This window comes from Bos indicus x Bos taurus, chromosome 15 (genome assembly GCF_003369695.1).
Source record: "Bos indicus x Bos taurus breed Angus x Brahman F1 hybrid chromosome 15, Bos_hybrid_MaternalHap_v2.0, whole genome shotgun sequence".
NCBI classification, from domain to species: domain Eukaryota; kingdom Metazoa; phylum Chordata; class Mammalia; order Artiodactyla; family Bovidae; genus Bos; species Bos indicus x Bos taurus.
Genome location: NC_040090.1, coordinates 18,021,522 through 18,039,543, shown reverse-complemented (window position 1 = coordinate 18,039,543; position 18,022 = coordinate 18,021,522). Strand labels below are relative to the sequence as shown.

The following is an 18,022-nucleotide window of genomic DNA, read 5'->3' as shown; positions in this document are numbered from 1 at the left end:
ATTAAAATAAGTGCTTATGTAAGCACTTATTAAAAAATGGTTTGAGGCCTTCCAGAGACTTAACCCCCAAGTCTTCAGGGGAATGGAGACACACATATATAATTTTTTTCATTAGCACCATTTCATCCTAAAAGACTAGTGTCTAACTTTGCTTATAAAATTATATCAGAACATAGGAAGGTCTAACCAGAGAATAAAGTAAAGGTAATCACTGGGGCCTTAAATAATTTAAAGAGGTGTAGGGGGGTGGTCTCAGAAAATACTAGCCAACCATAGCAATTGATGGTGGTCTGGGTTGCACCAAAGATTCCATCAGGTACGATTAACTGGGTTGATACAACTCAGCTTTTGTGTTGCCTGAAAGATAACCTCTTAATCTACAGGCAGACACCTGGGTGAAATGGAACCAGGCTCTATTTTAGATGCTTATGCTAAGAATAATCATTTGGGATTTGTTGGAATCTGTTGTATCACATGTGTGTTCTCCTTGTGATACTAGACAGATGTGTTGACACAGAGACTACCATTTAACCAGGGCACGTGTTACAGTTAATGCAGTGAGACCAACTGATCAAGGGCACAATTAGGAAAGAGGACGCAATTAGCACAGACCCGGTGATGCTTCCTTACGATGAGAGCAGCCGCTTTCTAACACGTGTCTGAAAAATGGTAGATGGCAGAGGATGACCAAATCCTTCAGATTTTAAGTCCTTTGGGAGACATTATAGGCTCTCTCTAGAAACATTACTGGCATCTCCACTCACTTGTACTACCCCATCTCACAAAGGACTGGGCTGGCTCTTTCACACCGAGAACAGTGTGTGTGTGAGAGTGAAAAAGACAAAAGAGAGAGAGATCAATTCTTGGATTTAACATTGAATCTTTTTAAATCAATAATACAATCATACTTTGAGCATCCTTTAGACAATGTAATCCTGAAATGTATGTTACTTAGCATTGATCAATGTCTTACCCAATATTTTAAAGAACCAACCAAATAGTGATCTAGCTGACTTGAGCTCTATAACTCTATTAAGTTAGCTCCTCAGAGAAATATCTTCACAAATTATTTTAGGTTGGGTTCTTCTAGAAGCAGGCTGGGAGAGACAGATTTGAGTATAAGTAGCTTATGTAGGTGGTGATCCCAAAGAAAGAAAGTGAAGTCACTCAGTTGTGTCCAACTCTTTGCGACCCCATGGACACCAAGCTCCTCCGTCCATGGGATTTTCCAGGCAAGAGTACTGGAGTAGGTTGCCATTTCCTTCTCCAGGGAACTTCTCGACCCAGGGATTGAACCCAGGTCAAGAAGGGCCAAAAGTAGTGTAGGGAAGTAAGACACAAAAGTGTTTATTATTAAGAAAGTTACTACTGGGGGCAATGGAGTTTCAATGCCATTGGGAAACTCTGGGAGACAGTGTAGACTATGCCTCAGAGTCATACTACCCAGAGAGCAATGGATATGAGTTATTACCTACAGACCACCATCAATTATTTGTTGAAAGATGATGAGATGAACATTAGTTCCTCAGCACTCCAGTCTTTGCTCATATATGAGTCAATGGACTCTGAGAACCAGAGAAAGCCCTTAGGCAGAGTTGTAGGAGCCTGGGGCTGGAGATCACTGGGTCAACAGTAATAGTGTTAGCATAATAAAGTCTAGCTACCTTTTGTTTTTCCCAGGAAGGTGGAAGAACCCAGTTTTTACACGTTTGGTATAAAAAAGGTTAAATTTCTGTTATTTACAAAGTTGAAGTGAAAAACACTTCTCCAGCACCCACCTTTAGATAAGAAGAGGAAAGAATTAGGGATTAAAAATAACACAAACAATATTTGCATCTGCAAATGAACTTGTATTTGCTTTCCGTTAATATACAATGAGAGCTATACCAGCGAAGGCCTTTCTCTTTTTTGCCTTTGCTGCCAAGAAACTCAGAATCGCAGACTTTCTGAGGCTGATCATTTCATCTGATGCAAACGTTGAACTTACTCTCTCATCCCATATAGAGTCCTCCTTCTCTGTTCTTGTCCCACTTCTAAACTCTCTTACTTTAATTATTATTTATACCCTGTGTGTGTGTGTTCAGTCGCTCAGTTGTGTCTGACACTTCACAGCCCCATGGACTATAGTGCTTCAGGCTCCTCTGTGCATGGGATTCTCCAGGCAAGAATACTAGAGTGGTTTGCCATTTTCGTCTTCCAGGAGATCTTCCCAACCTAGGGATAGAACCCGCGTCTCTTGCATCTCCTGCATTGGCAAGCAGATTCTTTACCACTAGCAACACCTGGCAAGCTGATTGCTTACAAAAATGGTTTGATGTCTTTTACAAAACTGCACCTAAAAAGTCATACATTTTTTTCCTCAAATTTTATATTAATGATACATTTAGGGTAATGAGAGAGTCACCTGAGCAAAACACTAAGGGGACCACTCTGTCTCTTTAACAGGAACTATTAGAGCTATAAGAGTATCTTGAGAGTTCCAGACACAGATCCAAAGTCAACAACATTCAGGACTCCATTATCCAGCTGGCAGTGTGAACTGGGGTATTAGCCTCAACTCTTCAGATACTCTGCTATCCACCCGTTCTCACTTATCACCAAATTCAAAGGAACAATTTGTGATAATTTCAGTTCTATTTGGAAAATGCATTAACTTTCTTTTTTTTCCTTAATATGTATATTTTATTGAAGTATAGTTGACTTACAATGTTTCAGGTGCACAGTAAGGTAATTCAGTTATACATATACAATATATTATTTTTAAATTATTTTCCATTAGAGATTATTACAAGATATTGCTATAGTTCCCTGTGCTATACAGGAAACCTTTGTTGCTTATTGCATATCTGTTTTTTTAATTAGAAATCTAGCATTCTATTCATACTAAGTCAAACAAGTGGAATCAAAATGTCAGAAATTTTTTAGTTGGGCAAAAATTTATAAGTTTTCTAAAATACATATATTATTTATATATAAAGCATTAACTTTCTTACTGGGACTTCGTTCATCCTGGAAACCTAACTTAATATGAGACCAACACCCAGAGACAGCCTTTGGATAGGCTTGAATCCCTTTCGCACTTCTTCCTGTTCAGTTTTTATCTGAGTCTGGTGCCTCTGGATCCAACATCTTTTACCTCCAAAACGTCTTCCCCAACCAGGAACAATGACACCAACTGGTGATATAACCCCTCCACTGAAAACCCTTTTTATCCCTGTCCAGCTGATGGAACTCTGCCCCCCTGATGTTTTCCAGCCTTCCAAGGTTGTGAATGAGACAGTGCCCATGTGAAATTATACTTGGACTGCACACACTGCTATTTGTTCATCTGGCAGCAATTTGGAGGCTGAGGCTTTCAATTAGCTACTTGATCTTAATCAGTATTGTCCTTGGCTCCTGGTACACTGTGTCTTTCGGATACCACTTTTCTGGTGTTTAGATGGCCTATTTCATTAGACAGCTGAAACTCCCTGTGCCTAAGAGACGGGTCCGCTTCAAAAAATCCTCAGAAAGTCCTGGTTACTTTGCTTTTGTTCAAAATCAACATCCTCATTTGGTAGAGTCGATGGGTAGCTTACGTAACTACAGAAATTTAGTCATCTTCTACCTGGTGGATGTGCTCAGTAGGTCTTCTGAGGGCTCCCTCGAATTTCAGAGTGTTTCTGAGTCAGCTCCAGGCGGGTAGGTAATAACCCTAAACTACTAGGGGAAATGTCCCCCAGCGGCATTCATCGTCAACTTTTCAAACGTGAAGTATGCTCACGGTGAAAATAGTCCAAACAAGGAAATTCCGTTTAGCCTTGGGGATAGAGAGGATGACCTTGCAGAGGAGTCCTGAGCTTCAGAGGACATTCGAGTCCTGAGATCCTGCCCACTTAGTAACTCTCATCATCACCATCATTACCAAACACCTTTCTAGAAGAAGTAGTATCCGAGAAACGCATGGCATGACCACTCTCCTGTGTGCCAGAAAAGGGCTAAAATTGGAACTGCTGTACAGTTCTGCCAAATGAAGCAGGAAAATACACCAAAGAGCCCTGCCTTACCTTACCAGTGCCTGGTAAGGTAACAGACACTCAACTAACAGACACTCAAAAATGTCTGGTTGGATGAGTCTGCAAAGTGGGGAGGATCACAGTACCTACCCCAGGGGGATGTCGTGACAATTAAATGAGACAGTGTCACACAGAGCACTGAGTCTGGTCTATATTGAGAATGCACAGAATAACTACCATTGTCATTTTTAATACTTGGATATCAATAAACATGCCTTGTGTTTTGCAGAAAAGAAGCTTTCATCTTCTGAAGCAGGGTGAGGGACAGGTGATGAATGCCCCACAAGGCAGAAGTTTTTAAGGAAAATGGGAACACTGTAACCTCTGTCAAGTGGCTGGAGTTGGTCTCGGGGTCTGCGATAGCAGGTAAGTTGCTTCCATCAGAAGGTAATTTGGCTTTGCTCTCAAGTTCTTCTACTCTTCTTATCTTCCCACCACTTCCCTCCATGGGCATATAGTCCATCCCAGCTCTGACGGGTTACTTCTTAACCCAAAACCAAAATAAATCCTACCCCTGCATGAAGTCCTGCCTCAGGGACCTTGTCTGCCAAAGCAAAAGCCAAGAGGGTCCCCACAAGGAGCAGGCAAGTGGAAGCAGTGTCTTAGTAAAACAGTGGTAGACTTGGCCCATCCCACACTGATGGGCACTCCATCCCAAGCTCTCAGAGTCAGTCAGGCTGAAGAGCTGTTTATGAGGCTTGATCTGTCCTCTTACTATTTGGCTAGAACGCCATCCATCACTAAAACAATTGCTGACCAGCAAAATGCACCCCATATATACCAATCCTAATCATCTTACTCTGAGTGAGAAGAGGCAATGCCTTGATTAAAAGGCCACAGATTCATGGAGCCCAGCAGAGTTAAGGATAACATGTCATTTGGTCTATGTAGACTCAGATTTATCCAACAAATTGAAATGATAAGGAAATTTTCTCCCTGAATTATAAAAGCAAGCAAATATTAGATAGTTATGAAAGGGCAGCTTCTACTGTGTTCAGTGACCACTTTGGATTTCCAGATCTAAATCCAAATGAGACAGCATCCCTCCAAACATGCTAAGAGGGGTGGCAGAGATTCATCTCCATGTTACAGAGAGACAGCAGATGGGAGGCTCCAGTATAGGAAGTGTAAGAAGGAAGCAGACTACTAGCTAAGCATCCTCCCAGGGCTCCTTCCATCTCCAAAGGCTCTGGGTTACTGAGTGCTGGTGGGTAATAACAGTGGATCCCCAGGAACTGTTTTTTTATGAAGTTATCCTTATACCTCTCATGTCCTCTCCAGCCAGACCGTGAATTCTCTTTTCTGCCCTGTTGCTCTAATTTAATATGCAAGGGATGCTCTGGACACTTGGTCTCCTGTATAACCACAGGGGACAGACATAGAGTCCACTTCATGTTAATGAGTGACCATTAAAAAAGAACCATGAGGAATAAGGAGGCTGACCAAGTAACATGATGCTTGGGGCAACCTGTCCCAGAGTTTCCCAATGCAGTTCCCCCTGCTATTACTCCATGTTTCATCTCCAACAGCCCCCTATTCTGGCTGTTCTGGCTACAGAGACTCCCCATCCATAGTGCCACTGTGCGTGTCTACTCCTGGGATCCAGGGTTTCTTTACGACAATGGCATTGGCAGTATCTACCTGTCCTTTAAAACCCAATCTTTCTTGCCTGGATGCAGATGTAATGGTAGCAGTCCTCAGCATCTGGCAATGATTCAGGAGGAACAGTTCACAGAAAAAACTCAGAAACTCTTGGGAGAATTTTCTTAAACCTTGAGAGTCTGAGAAAGGTTTGTCATGATCATCTAGTTTATAGAAACGAGTGCTGATGCCCTAACCCCTTAGAACATCCCTGCTTTCTGCCAAACTTTTAAATGGCTACAGGGCCCAGAAGTAGTCATAAGAATAACTTCTTCTATTAAATTCAGTATAATTCTATCACTATCTGTATCAATACACAAGTATCTTAAATGGATCATCTCATTCCCTCCCTGCCATCACCCCTGAGAAGAACTTGATAAGATTTTCCTAGAATTTATAAGTGGGGAGACTGAGACTCCTAGGAGGTAAATTACTTGCTTAAGACTTACCAGGCTGGTAAATCGCAGATTTAGAACCAAACCAAAGTCTTTCTGACCAGAGTCCAAGCTCTCCACCCTAGGTTGTGTCATCCCAGTGTGGACAAAGGCATTCTTACCCGTCTTCTACATGTTAAGGATGAAACAGAGCTTTTGAACTCTAAAGAAGCCAGTACAAAATTCCATTTTTACAATGTCTCCCCTAAGAGATCTTAGAACAAATACGCATTAATCCCAGCAAGCCTGCAGCCCATTATTTACCTGTGATGGGAGAGGTGACTGTGACCCACAAGGGTTCTCAGCACATTCATCACTATTAAGGTCTCCCGGAAAACCCCAAAGTTCCCAGTCACTTATTTTGATGAGAAACACGGGTTGGCCCTTTGAAGCTAAAATATAAAGTGTGCCTCTTATCCAAGGCTGTTTTCTTCCCAGTCCTCGGGACAGGCTAGTGGGAAACCTCCTGATGCCCCAGAACCCCAATGAATCCAGAGACACCATTTGTCTTTAATTGGTGGAAGCCGATTTGTGTTGTTCAAAGGCGCGTCTGAGCCCGCAGGGTGAGCATTGTGCCCCAAGATTTAGCCCGTTTCATCGCCCTTCATTAGGATGCAGGGGGGAGACCTCGGCACCGTCAACTGGGCCAGAGGAACAAAGACGACATGGAAAGTGGAGCGGGCAGTGAACCCCTCACTCTCTACTTTCAAAACAAGACTCCGACCCTTTACTCAAGAACTTACTTTGTCCTTCTGTTCCATCCAAAGAAACAGGAAACTTCAGAGGAAAAAAAAGGGGCCCCAGTTTCCTACATGGTGGCCCAGGGAGGCTGGGGTTGCAGAGGGTGCTGGCAGGAGGTTAGCTTGGCCCCAGAGCTCAGGAGGGGCCACTCCCCTGTTTTGTTCTCAAAGGAGGTCATCTGGGAGCAGGAGGAGGTGGTTCTTCCCTGGAAAACAACTTGAGGAGAAGGTGGAGTTGCAATCAGTGAAGACTGCCCTCAGGGCTCTTGCACCCTCTCAGGAACCCAACGGGAAAACCTGTGTTGATTGTATCTTCTTGTTCATCTTGCTTGCTCGTTTAGTCGTGAAGTCGTGCCCAAGTCTTTTCGTGACCCCATGGACTGTAGCCTGCCAGGCTCCTCTGTTGATGGGATTTCCCAGGCAAGAATACTGGAGTGGGTTGCCATTTTCTTCTTCAGGTTGTTTATCTACTACCCCACAAAATCTGAACAAAACATCTCCCCTCAGACTCAAAGAATTCCTTTGAAAATAAATCCATTTCCAACTTGACAAGCATAGACTGAGCTGCTGACATGCATGTTCTAATTCTTCTTTTGAGGACTGGTGTTTATAATGGCTTGTCTCGTAAGCTGGTAAAGTGACTTTTGGTGACCACTTTGGCAACAGCTCTCCAAAGTTTAAATACGGGTAACCTTTGGACTAACAGTTCGACATCTAGGAATTTTTTTACAAAATACCTTTGCATGTGAACAAAGAAACATGTGAGGCTATTCATCTCAGCCTTTTTCATAATAGTGAGAATATTAAAAATGACATTAAGTCCATCTTAAGCGATGGAATGATTATATGATTGGATAGACATTCATATAATGGAGTCCTCAGCAATCATTTTTTTCTCCCAAGAGGGAGACCAACATGGATTGACCTGGGAAAATGTCTATGATATGAACACTGAAGGCAAAAAGTTGAAAAATTGTATGCATGCTTTAAATTCACTTTTGCTTGAAACCAGGTTTCTCAGTCTTGGCACTACTGACCTGTTGGCCAGACAGCTCTTTGTTGTGGGGCTGTCCTGTGTGTCTTGGGGGGTTTTGCAGCATCTCTGGCCTCTACCCACCAAATGCCAGGGGAAGCCTCCCCTCCTGCTGTTACAACAACCAAAAAAGTTTCCAGTTTCCAAAAGTCCCCTGGTCCTGCCCCAGATCAAAAATCTGGGACAAAATCACCCCTAGATGAGAACCACTGGTTTCAAGTAATGACATATAGACCGCCTAGGTTTGCACGCCTTAGAAAAAGGTTTAGAAGGATCCTCATCAAGTTGCTAACCCTGGCAACCAGGATTGTTCAAGGAAAATAATGTTCTTTTTATTTTATACACCTCTGTACTGTTTGATTATTTTTACAAGTCTATATTTCTTCTGTAATTAAGCAGAAAATCTGTTTCAATTCTATTCCCACTCACGGACATAAACACACACAAGGAAAATAAAGAGAATAACTCATATCAAGAGACAGTTAATTGGGACTTTCTAGAGAAGAGAGACAGGTGGGTCTTACCTGGGAAGAGAAGTCCTCTGAGAGGACTTGATAAGACAGGATGCTAACCAGAGCTAATCAATCCATCATCTGTAGTCTCACCAAGCCAGGTGGTGAGAACGGTGTCTGAGAGATTGTAAACAGGGTGGGAAGTGTGGAATTCTGGCCTCTGGTCTTGAATTCGACCAATTTAGTGTCTTAAGCCCTGTACTTCAAATCCTTCATTTGCTTAAAGGATCATCTACCTTCCCACAAAACCTTTAGGAGAGTAGCACATTAACGCATCATCCATGAAATGATTTCCCCTTGTCAGATTTGGTGCTACATAAACAAAAGACGGAATTCTCATTAATATTTGTTTTGCTGCTTTAAAAGTCATTTTTTAAAAACATATGCCTAGTCCAATATGGGCATTTTAGAATTTAGAGTATCCTAGAATGCTTCAGTTTCTTATTAATTTTGAAAGAATTTCCTCCAGGGAGGTATTTTCAGCTTTTTGATATACCTATGATAAAGTTTTTTTTTTTTTCTTTTTGTTTTTTTCTGGAAAAATGGTTAAAGTTTGTTCAGAAATTACAAGGTAAACTGTTACAATTGTGATGATTCCCTTATTGAGTTAGTTGGAATTCATGGTGAATATCCTAAAATGGAAAAACAGACCTAAATCTTATGGAAAATTATCAAACATTTGGTCCCCCAAGGCTTTCCTGGTGGCTCAGTGGTGAAAAAAAAAACAAAAACTCGGTGCACTGCAGGAGACGTGGGTTTGATCCCTAGGTCAGGAAGATCCCCTGGAGAAGGAAATCACTACCCACTCCAGTATTCTTGCCTGGGAAATCCCACAGACAGAGAAGCCTAGTGGGTTACAGTCCATGGTGTCACAGGAGTCAGACATGACTTAGGGATTAAACCACCACCCCCACGTTGCTGCCAGCAAATGGCTTATCAGATATCTACCACCAGTATCTTCCCCCAATCTCAACTACAGGGTACTAAGAGAATTATGGTTTTTGAACAACGTTTTGAAAAGTAGCTAGAAAGAATTCTCTTGTCCATCTACGCTGATGTTTTGAAACCAAAAATGACTTGAGACCAAAAGGGATTTGAGACAGTTCATGAATCAAGTTATGACTCAGCTCATAATGACGTCGTTTACATTCTTTTTCATCATGTTTATTTGTTTTGTTCTGGTTTTTTTTCTGGATAGAGTAATAATGCCTAGAAGTCCGTTTTTCACTCAAAAGCTACTCATAAATATTCTAGTCAAAACTTTTGGACCAATTTCCTTCCCTCTGCTCCACTTTCCTTCCCCAATTTGACTCAGCTTCTTACAGGTATTTTGACTAATATGGTAATGTTTTACTTTTCTCCAATTTTGCCTTTGTTAATCAAAGCCCTAATATGGTAAAGTTAATTTGTCAAGAATTTAGGGCTTCCTTCTTGGTACCCCTCTGCATCTAAAGGGTAGCACTCATGATTGGTCATTATCAAGACTCCACAATCACTCCATCTACAAATTCCTGAAACAAAGGGAAAGCAACACTTCTTTTCTCCACCTTGTACGCCTCACAGAGAACTTGAACGAGACAAGAACCACAAAGCAGAACATAATTTTCTAAGAATCCGGCATAATCACACTTAGGTCAGCTGAGACGCCCAAAGCAACGGGTGTGTTAAGTAGAATGAAATGTACACTCAAGGACACACTCCCGACACTGGCTTCATGCACTGTTTGCAAGGAAAAGTCACGAAATTAACCGAAAATGCGTGAACTTTATAGAACGTTGTCACACCAGGTCTCTTATATCTAGAATGACCCCAGAGTAACCTGAGCATGCCAGTCAGAAATGACAGCAGCAGAGGCTGCTGGGGCTCTGTCCTTGGATGCCCCTTACGTCCCCTCCCCCACCCAATGTACTGTTTTACTTCCAGTGGCCTGCACCAACCAACTCCACTGCTCGAGTGTTACTGGAACCACCCTGGCACATGCACAGAAAGGTAAGCACGTCCTACTTGCCCAAGGCAGTCCTTAGCCAATCGCCAATTGCACTTGGGATAGGAAAGCCCAGCTGTCTTGCGTTAAAGCCAGGACACACTCTGAGATGTGCATTCCATTCCAGATTCCACTGCCTGTTAACACTCGGGCTGGGATTTTGCCCGAAATCACGCCTTTGCTTGGCTTCCTTCCCTTCCGGTCCAGCCTCCCCACTCCCTCACCAGCTTCTCCTGGAGGACGTGTCCTTGACATGTCATCTGTACACACGTTCCCACGTCAGGATCTGCTTAGGGGGAACCCTCCCTAGGTCATTAGCTGCCCTCCTTTGCTTTTCCCCAAACGCTGACTCCTCCTGTTCTTCTGCTCATTTCATCCATGTGACAGCTGCGGCGTGGGATACCAGTTTTAGGTCTCAAACTTCCGTTAGGACCACTTGTCATGCACAGACAGGCTCTTGATTACCAAAGACCCTTGATAGTTGATTTCTGGTCATAGTGTTTATGTTCCTCTCTGCCAATGGCACAGTCCTGGGCACCACCCCACTGGGCTGGGTGCTGCCTGACGCTGCCATATGCATTGGCCTGTGTGTACCCTTCCCAAGGGCAATGCCATATCAGACACCATTATCAGATAAGGATTTGCCATATCAGATACATGTTCTAGTTTCTCTCCTCTGGCAAAAGTTTGAGTCCAATAGCACACAAGAGTCACGTTCTGCCTTTCAAAAGCATGAATGGGAAACTCCTACCTGCTTTGGAGTAAGTCATTTGTTTGACTTCTGTCTGCAAGAAAGTGTGGGTGACCCAATGGGACAGCCAGGATATGGCTCAGGCAGGAGGCGGTGAGGACTCGAGTGGCAAGGGCAGAAAGGGAACCATCCTAGAGAATGATATGTGGACTGCCATGGCTGGTAGACTTCTTTCCTCTATGACTCCTCTGGGCTATACCACCCTCACAGCCCCATCGCCTCTCAGACCTGCTCAAGAATTACCAGAGAAGCACAGAGCTGAGCTCACAAGTCGGGATAAGGTCCTTCAGAGAACAGTAAGACATGCTTTCTCCTGCATTCCCATAGACCTCAGTGCTTAGTAGTCTGTCAATAAAATGTTGCTTTGCCTGTGACTCATGTAACCTGGTCAGATCATCATAAGATGATGACTGTACTTTGTCATCCACTCAGGACACTTGAGTATGAAAGAGTATGCTATTAATAACTAGACATAGACAAAATGCGTAAACTGTCCCCGGGAATCTGGGGCTCATAGTTATCCTATATCTTTACCATCCTCAATGCAGGGCTTCAGACTGCACAGAAACACAGTGAATGGTGCCCTGGAGCATGTCTCCAAAATTCAGACAGTGGGATGGAGAGGGAGTTCAGACTCCGGGCCTCAGGAGCGTGTATGATGGTAGCTTTCTACTGTTAACTCTTTCTCAGTGTGTTTGAGCACTGGATGCTATTTGAGGCCACTGAAGGCATATCTTTCTAAGATAAGATATTTCTAAGCGGTATTTGCAGCAGGTGAGGGCAAACTGGGGTGGTTCCAGACATTCTGACCCAGAGGGATCCCAACCCTCTTGAGATTCACTCAATGGGAGAGTCCATGTTACCTGTTATCTTGGACAGACCATGTAGACACCAGGGAACAACACTCCCCAGACCCTCTCCATGCCAGCCCCACGTGACGCCTTCACTCCCACTCTGCAGGCAAACTCACGATTTTCACAGTGCTTCCCGGTGTAGCCCGCCAGGCAGGCACACTTGTAAGATCCGGTGCTGTCAAGGAGGCAAGTGCCATCGTGGAAACAAGGGGACGAGGAACACGCTGTAAGAGAGAAGGCAATTGCTCTCAGTGCCCCTGTGCGTGAGCCCTTCATTCAAGCCTGGAGTCCTGATCACAGCCTCTCACTTGTCTTTTAAAGTCCTTTTATTGAAATCATGTTAACACTGTTTCAAGATTGCCTAAAACAGCTACTCACTAATCAAATGCTGCTGATGTTATTTGATGTTTTCCAAGCCCTGGAAGTCTGCTCCAGACACCTCTAGTCTAGGACAACACACACGAGTGCAGCACATAATTAAAGCAGAAGCAAGCTTCACCCCTCCCATGGGGGCTCCTATGGGGAGAGAGCAGGCTTGGCTAACACATCATCTTTTATTCAAGGAAGCGCAGCATCCGGGGTACTGGGGGAAAGGAACCGGAAGACGACTTCATGACACTGGTGAAAGGGTACTCAAGAATTTCCAAACATGCATTCTGTAAACAGTAGTCCCTTGATGTGTTGAGAGTTAATGGTCTCAGATACGGTGGGGAAATGCTACTGGGGTTAAATGATAATTCACCAGGTTTCCGCACTGCAGAACTTCTCAGCACATTCCACGTTCTAATGTGCATTGTGAATTTCTAAGAATGCACATAACATTCTACCTTTCACAGGCTTATTTGATCTGAGAGACTGCATTTCACAGAGTGTCCTGGGGACCATTTTTCTACAGAGAACACTTTGGGAAACACTAGTCTGCTTGTTTCCCACTAACCCCACCTTCATTTACCCTGGTGTAGAAATACATGGCTAGGCCAAGTGCAACAAGCCTGAATCGAGCGCTGGCTCGGTGGAAGGCGCTGGTGAGATACAAAGACGAACAGGAGAGCCTGCTCATCAGGACAAAGCTTTGTGAAGAAGAGTCGGCAGTGACTATAACCTGAAGTTTGATTCAGTGAGTGTCAGAAAAGAGAGAAAGTGCTAGAAGACATTCAGAAAAGGGCAAAGCCACAGCTCATTGGAAGAAGGGAAAAGGCTTAACAGGGCAGGAGAAATCTGACAGGGCCTCCGGGGATGGGACATGACGTGCAGGAATGGGAAGGGGGCTTTAGGCAGGAAATAAAGACTGCAGGTGGGTCACACCAGGTGCCTGAGGAACAGGAAGATCACACAGACCAGAGTCCTCCAGGGGAGAGTGAGGAAGAGACCCTCCTGACCCTTCCCTCAGACACAGGGTCGCAAGCTGGTGAGCCGCCTCTGCCCCCAACTTCTGACTGCCATGAACACCCCCAGACAGATCTCAGCCTTGACTGGCAGGGCGGCACCGAGGGGCAAGGACTGAGCCGCAGGCTGACCACAGCATAGCAGCAAAAGCCTCTAGAGCTCCCAGGCCCTGCAAGTCTGCATAGGAGACACACGTCCTGGGAGGAAGTCAGCACACAGCTCATAGGAGCAACCGCCGGAGGCCCTGGCAGAACGTTCTCAGGGGGACCACGTGGAGAGGGTGAGGTGTCTGCTGGTTTTGCTGAATGGGTGAGGCTAAAGAAAGGCTGATTCCACCTCCGCCCACCTCCCTTCCTGAGATATCTGTATCAGACCTTCCATAAGGGAGCTTGAATGGTCAAAAGGCCATTGCAATTTCTTAAATTCAGTTATTTGTTTCAAAAAATAAATATTTCAAGCTGGAGTTTATTTTGTAAAACCTGATGCAATCCCATCTCCAAGGAGTAAAAAAGATCTGGGGTGATTCCTTAGCACTGAGCCCGTTGTTCATTTTGGCCAAATGCTACTTCCTCATTTGACAGGACAGGAGGTGAAGTCAGACGCAGAGTTCCTCATAAAGCGAGTGGCATTTCCTGGGTAGTGTCAGACTTGGAACAATTATTTGAAAGATGACAAAGGAGGCTCAGGGCACGCCTGGGGCAGGGCGGCTACTGAGGGTTTCCTCTGCACCAGACATTGCTCAGCTCTTCATCTGTTCTGTCTCCCAGAGACTCCTTAACGGAGCAGGATCTAGGGTCACGCCCTTATTCACTGATTAGGAAACTCAGGCCCAGAACAGTAGAACTTGTCTAAGCCATACCGTTTAACCTGCCAGGGACCAAAGCTAACTCTCTTAACCATGAGAGCCCCTAACAGGAGCTCCAGAGCCAAACTGTGCAGATTCCTAGTTCCACCTCTAGAGCTGTGCAACCATAGACAAGTGACCTGATCTATCTGTACCACAGCAGCTTTACAGGAGAAGGAGAAGTAAGAATTCCTAGTTCTGGTTCTGGTGAGTGTTTCTGAAACACCCCTTGCCATTTCTCTCTACCTTCTCAATGTGCAGGTCATTTCTGAGAACCCAGAGGGTGGGGTTTTAACAAGGCTGGGCAGGAAGGAGTGGGATACACAGAAAGGAATGTTTATCTAGAGCGCAGCCATAAAAAGTGACATTTGGGAACTTCTCTGGAGGTCCAGTGGTTATGAATCCGTGTTTCCACTGCAGGGGGTGTGGATTCAATCCCTGGTCGGGGAACTAAGATCCCACATGCCGTGGGGCATGGCCAAAAAATAAATTCTAAAATAAAATAAAATTTGGCCTTTCTCTCTCTGGCCTTTACCTGTGATCTCCTCAAAGATGGCATGGAAGCCATCGAAGTTCTTGGAGCCATCTGAGTGGAAGAGGATGTGGAGTGAGGAGCCCGTGCTTCGGATGGGAGCTGGCCGCTCATTGCCACAGAAACGCTTGATGATCTGGCTGTCGCTGCTGTCCCCGTCACGGACCTCAACATAGTCATATTGGCACATGTAATCAAACTCCAGGCTCAACATGACAATCCTGGAGGAGGAGAGGGTGAGAACAGGAGACAGGTGAGGCCCTGAAGAATCCTTCCACCCGCCCTGGGCAAGTTCAAGGCCAGATGATAAGTAGACCTCCGGAAGAGAGGAGCTATGCCCTGATCTGAGAGAACCGTGGCCCTGGAGGACTTGCGAGCAGCTGCATTTCTTTCCATGTGTGTGGGCAGGTGTACTGTGGGCACGTGTGTGGACGCATGCCAGGTGCAGGGGGCAGCACAGTCCATTCCGAGAACCTCTGCACACACCAGCTCCCCGTTTAGGGGCACTGCTCCTCCCAGGCTGCATGGCTGGTTCCTTCCTAAACTCAGAGCTCAGCTAAAATATTCTCTCCTTAAAGAGGCTTCCCTGACAACTCTTTCTAAAGGAGAGCCCTTGTTTTCGTCATAATGTGTATAGACATTTTACTTTCTCATATTTATCTCCTTGACTTTGTGAGTGTGTGTGTGCACACATGCATGCCTGTCTGCTCCCCTAGCTCCCCTAGACTGCAAATTCCTTAAGGGCAGGGTGTGGCATCTGTCTTACTCCATCAATGTTTGCTTAGTGCCTAATGCAGTGCCTAGCATGTAGAGACAATAAACAAATGTTGTTGAGTAGGTGATAAAATGGATACTTCAATTTTACAATTGGAGAGTGATAGAGTATATGTTATCTTAAAGACCAAGTAAAGGAAAAAACTCTCTGCATGCATACTCTTCTGTCTGATGGAAGGATCAGAAGATAATTATCCTCTTGGTAACAATAACTCTTGCCCCAAAGAGTAGAAAGAGTAGCATCATATCAAAATTTCAGAATTGAAAGAGACATATCTTTGATTACCTCAAAGGGATCTTGGGTTTGGAAATATTGGGATGCAATGGATCAAAAACGCAGAAGATAAAACCCTAAGCTCTCATTTCCGAGAGGTAAGAAAAGAGGCAGATACACACCAAGGCAAGAGAGGAAAAGATAACTTTTCAGAAGATTCCAAGGGAATGCCTGAGTTATCAAGTTCACAAAATGTACATCTGTATCTTCTTCCTCACGTTCTGGAGAAGTGGGAATAGACAGAGAACTCAGAACTGCCACCTGAAAAGTTCAGACCAGTGCCACTTCTATCACCTTGGGCAAAAACTCCATGTGCCAGAATTAGAGAACAATCAGGATATTGTAAATGATCTTAAAGATCTTATTTAAAAAAGGAATGATCACTGAGTATGGCTAGTGTTTATTTTTCAGAAATTTTTATCACAAAACCTTTTGTACGGGAGTGTAAGTCCTACTCATCATAATGTGTGCAACTTGCTATAGTTTTAAGGATCTGGCCACACCAGCTCACTGCCGGCCTTGAGCAATCCCTTGCTTCTCTGGGCTTTGGTGTCTTAATTTGAAAAGGGGGAAGGGATGTGGCGGGGGTGGGGGGGGCAAGGCCACCACCAAACCGAGATCACAGCTTTTTCTGAAACTGAAACACGAGACACTGCAACCTGCATTTACATTCACTCATGTGTTCCTTATTCAATGCATCTATGGCAGGTCTGCACTGTGACAGGCGCTGTTCCAGGTGCTGAAAGTACGGCAACTTCCCTAGTAGACACAGTGCCTGCCCTCATGAGTTCTGATTTGAGGGACAGAAAATAAGCAAGGAAACCAGAAAACAAGGGGATTCCAGAGAGTGTTAAGTCCTAAGAAAAACAGAGCAGGTAAGAGCACTGAGAGTGACTGGGAGGATAAGCTTTCTACATACATGGTCAAGGGTAGACACTTAACTGATGAAATGGAGCCAGCCATGTGCAGGTCATGGGGAAGAGTGGTCCAGGCAGGAGAAATCTGTAAGTACAAAGGCCCTGAGGTAGTCATGAGCATCTCTGAGGAAATGAAAGGAGGCAGGGATGCTACACTGCCAGGCAGTGCATACCTGGGAGAATGGTGTGAAGGAAGGTCAGAGAGGACAGCAGGAGACGTTTTGTATGGTGAGGAGTTTGAATTTTATTCCAAGCTTGAGAGAAACCACTGGAAGGTTTCACCAACAGAATGACAATTTGAGAGAGGATTTTAAAGGATCACTCCAGCCACTCTGAAGAGAGGAGATGGCAGAGCCAGCAAAAGTGGAGGCAGGGAAGCCAATTAGGCCACAAGAGGATCCAGGTAAGAGTTGGTGGCAGTTCAAAGTAGAATTTTGGCAGTAGAGACAGTGGACAGATGAGATTATTTTACAGCTGAGTAAATAGATTCTCTGGTGACCTGGCTGTGGTAGGCGATGGAAAAGGGAACACCAGGGATGACGACCAGCTTTGGGGCTGGACACTAGGCTGCAGAGTATTTCCGTCCTTATAATTACCCCTGGCCAGCAGGTCCAGGTTTGCAGGGAAGAAACCTATATACTTCTGTGCCTTCCTAGGACCCTTTCCTAGGCAGGTGATGCACTTCTCAACCCCTCCAACATTTTGGATTTTTGGTTGGTGGAGTTGGGGAGGGGGAGCTGATTTCTTTTCATCCTGGGTCTTGGAGAAGCTCTCCAGAGGCCTCTGGAGAGCTTTTGTCCTGGGACATTTGTCCCAGGGGACCATTTGTCCTGGTCCCTGAGTTGCTGAAAAATTAGCCTGTGGCATCCAAAACTGTCCTTATCACACTAAAAGATCCAGCCTGGAGCCCATTCAGCAGAATGGTGTAGCCTCTCACTTGCTTCTTGAACTTCCTCTAGGAAAGTTCATTTACTGAACCTTAATCCTAACCCCAGGACCTCAGGGAACAAGAAGACCAGCAACTAAAGGGTGGCTTTGATGCGCGGGTTGGGAAAGGGACCTGAGTTCTGGATCCTCTCGATGTGGGGTACCGTGTTGCCCCTCCTGCACAACAGAGTGCCATCGAGGAGCCAGCTGACATAAGGGAACCTCTGGGTGCATCAATCCACCCAGAAAACACCGATTGGAAGCCTGTGCTCTAGAAGATTAGAGATTTCCATCACCGCCAACATCTCCATGAGTTAGAAAAGGGAAGAGCTAGGTGACAACGTCCCTAAAAGTCCTGGGCTGA

General features: G+C 44.8%; 1 protein-coding gene across 1 annotated transcript in view; it reads right to left on the bottom strand.

Annotated features, from left to right (window-relative positions):
- The window catches only part of PAMR1 (peptidase domain containing associated with muscle regeneration 1), a 77,799-nt gene that overhangs the window by 15,915 nt on the left and 43,862 nt on the right, over positions 1 to 18,022 (bottom strand). The window contains exons 5-6 of the mRNA XM_027562665.1: positions 14,770 to 14,987; positions 12,121 to 12,228 (exon numbers count right to left, since the gene is read on the bottom strand). Of these exons, the coding sequence (XP_027418466.1) occupies positions 12,121 to 12,228; positions 14,770 to 14,987 (326 nt within the window). The remainder of the gene's footprint in view (positions 1 to 12,120; positions 12,229 to 14,769; positions 14,988 to 18,022) is intronic.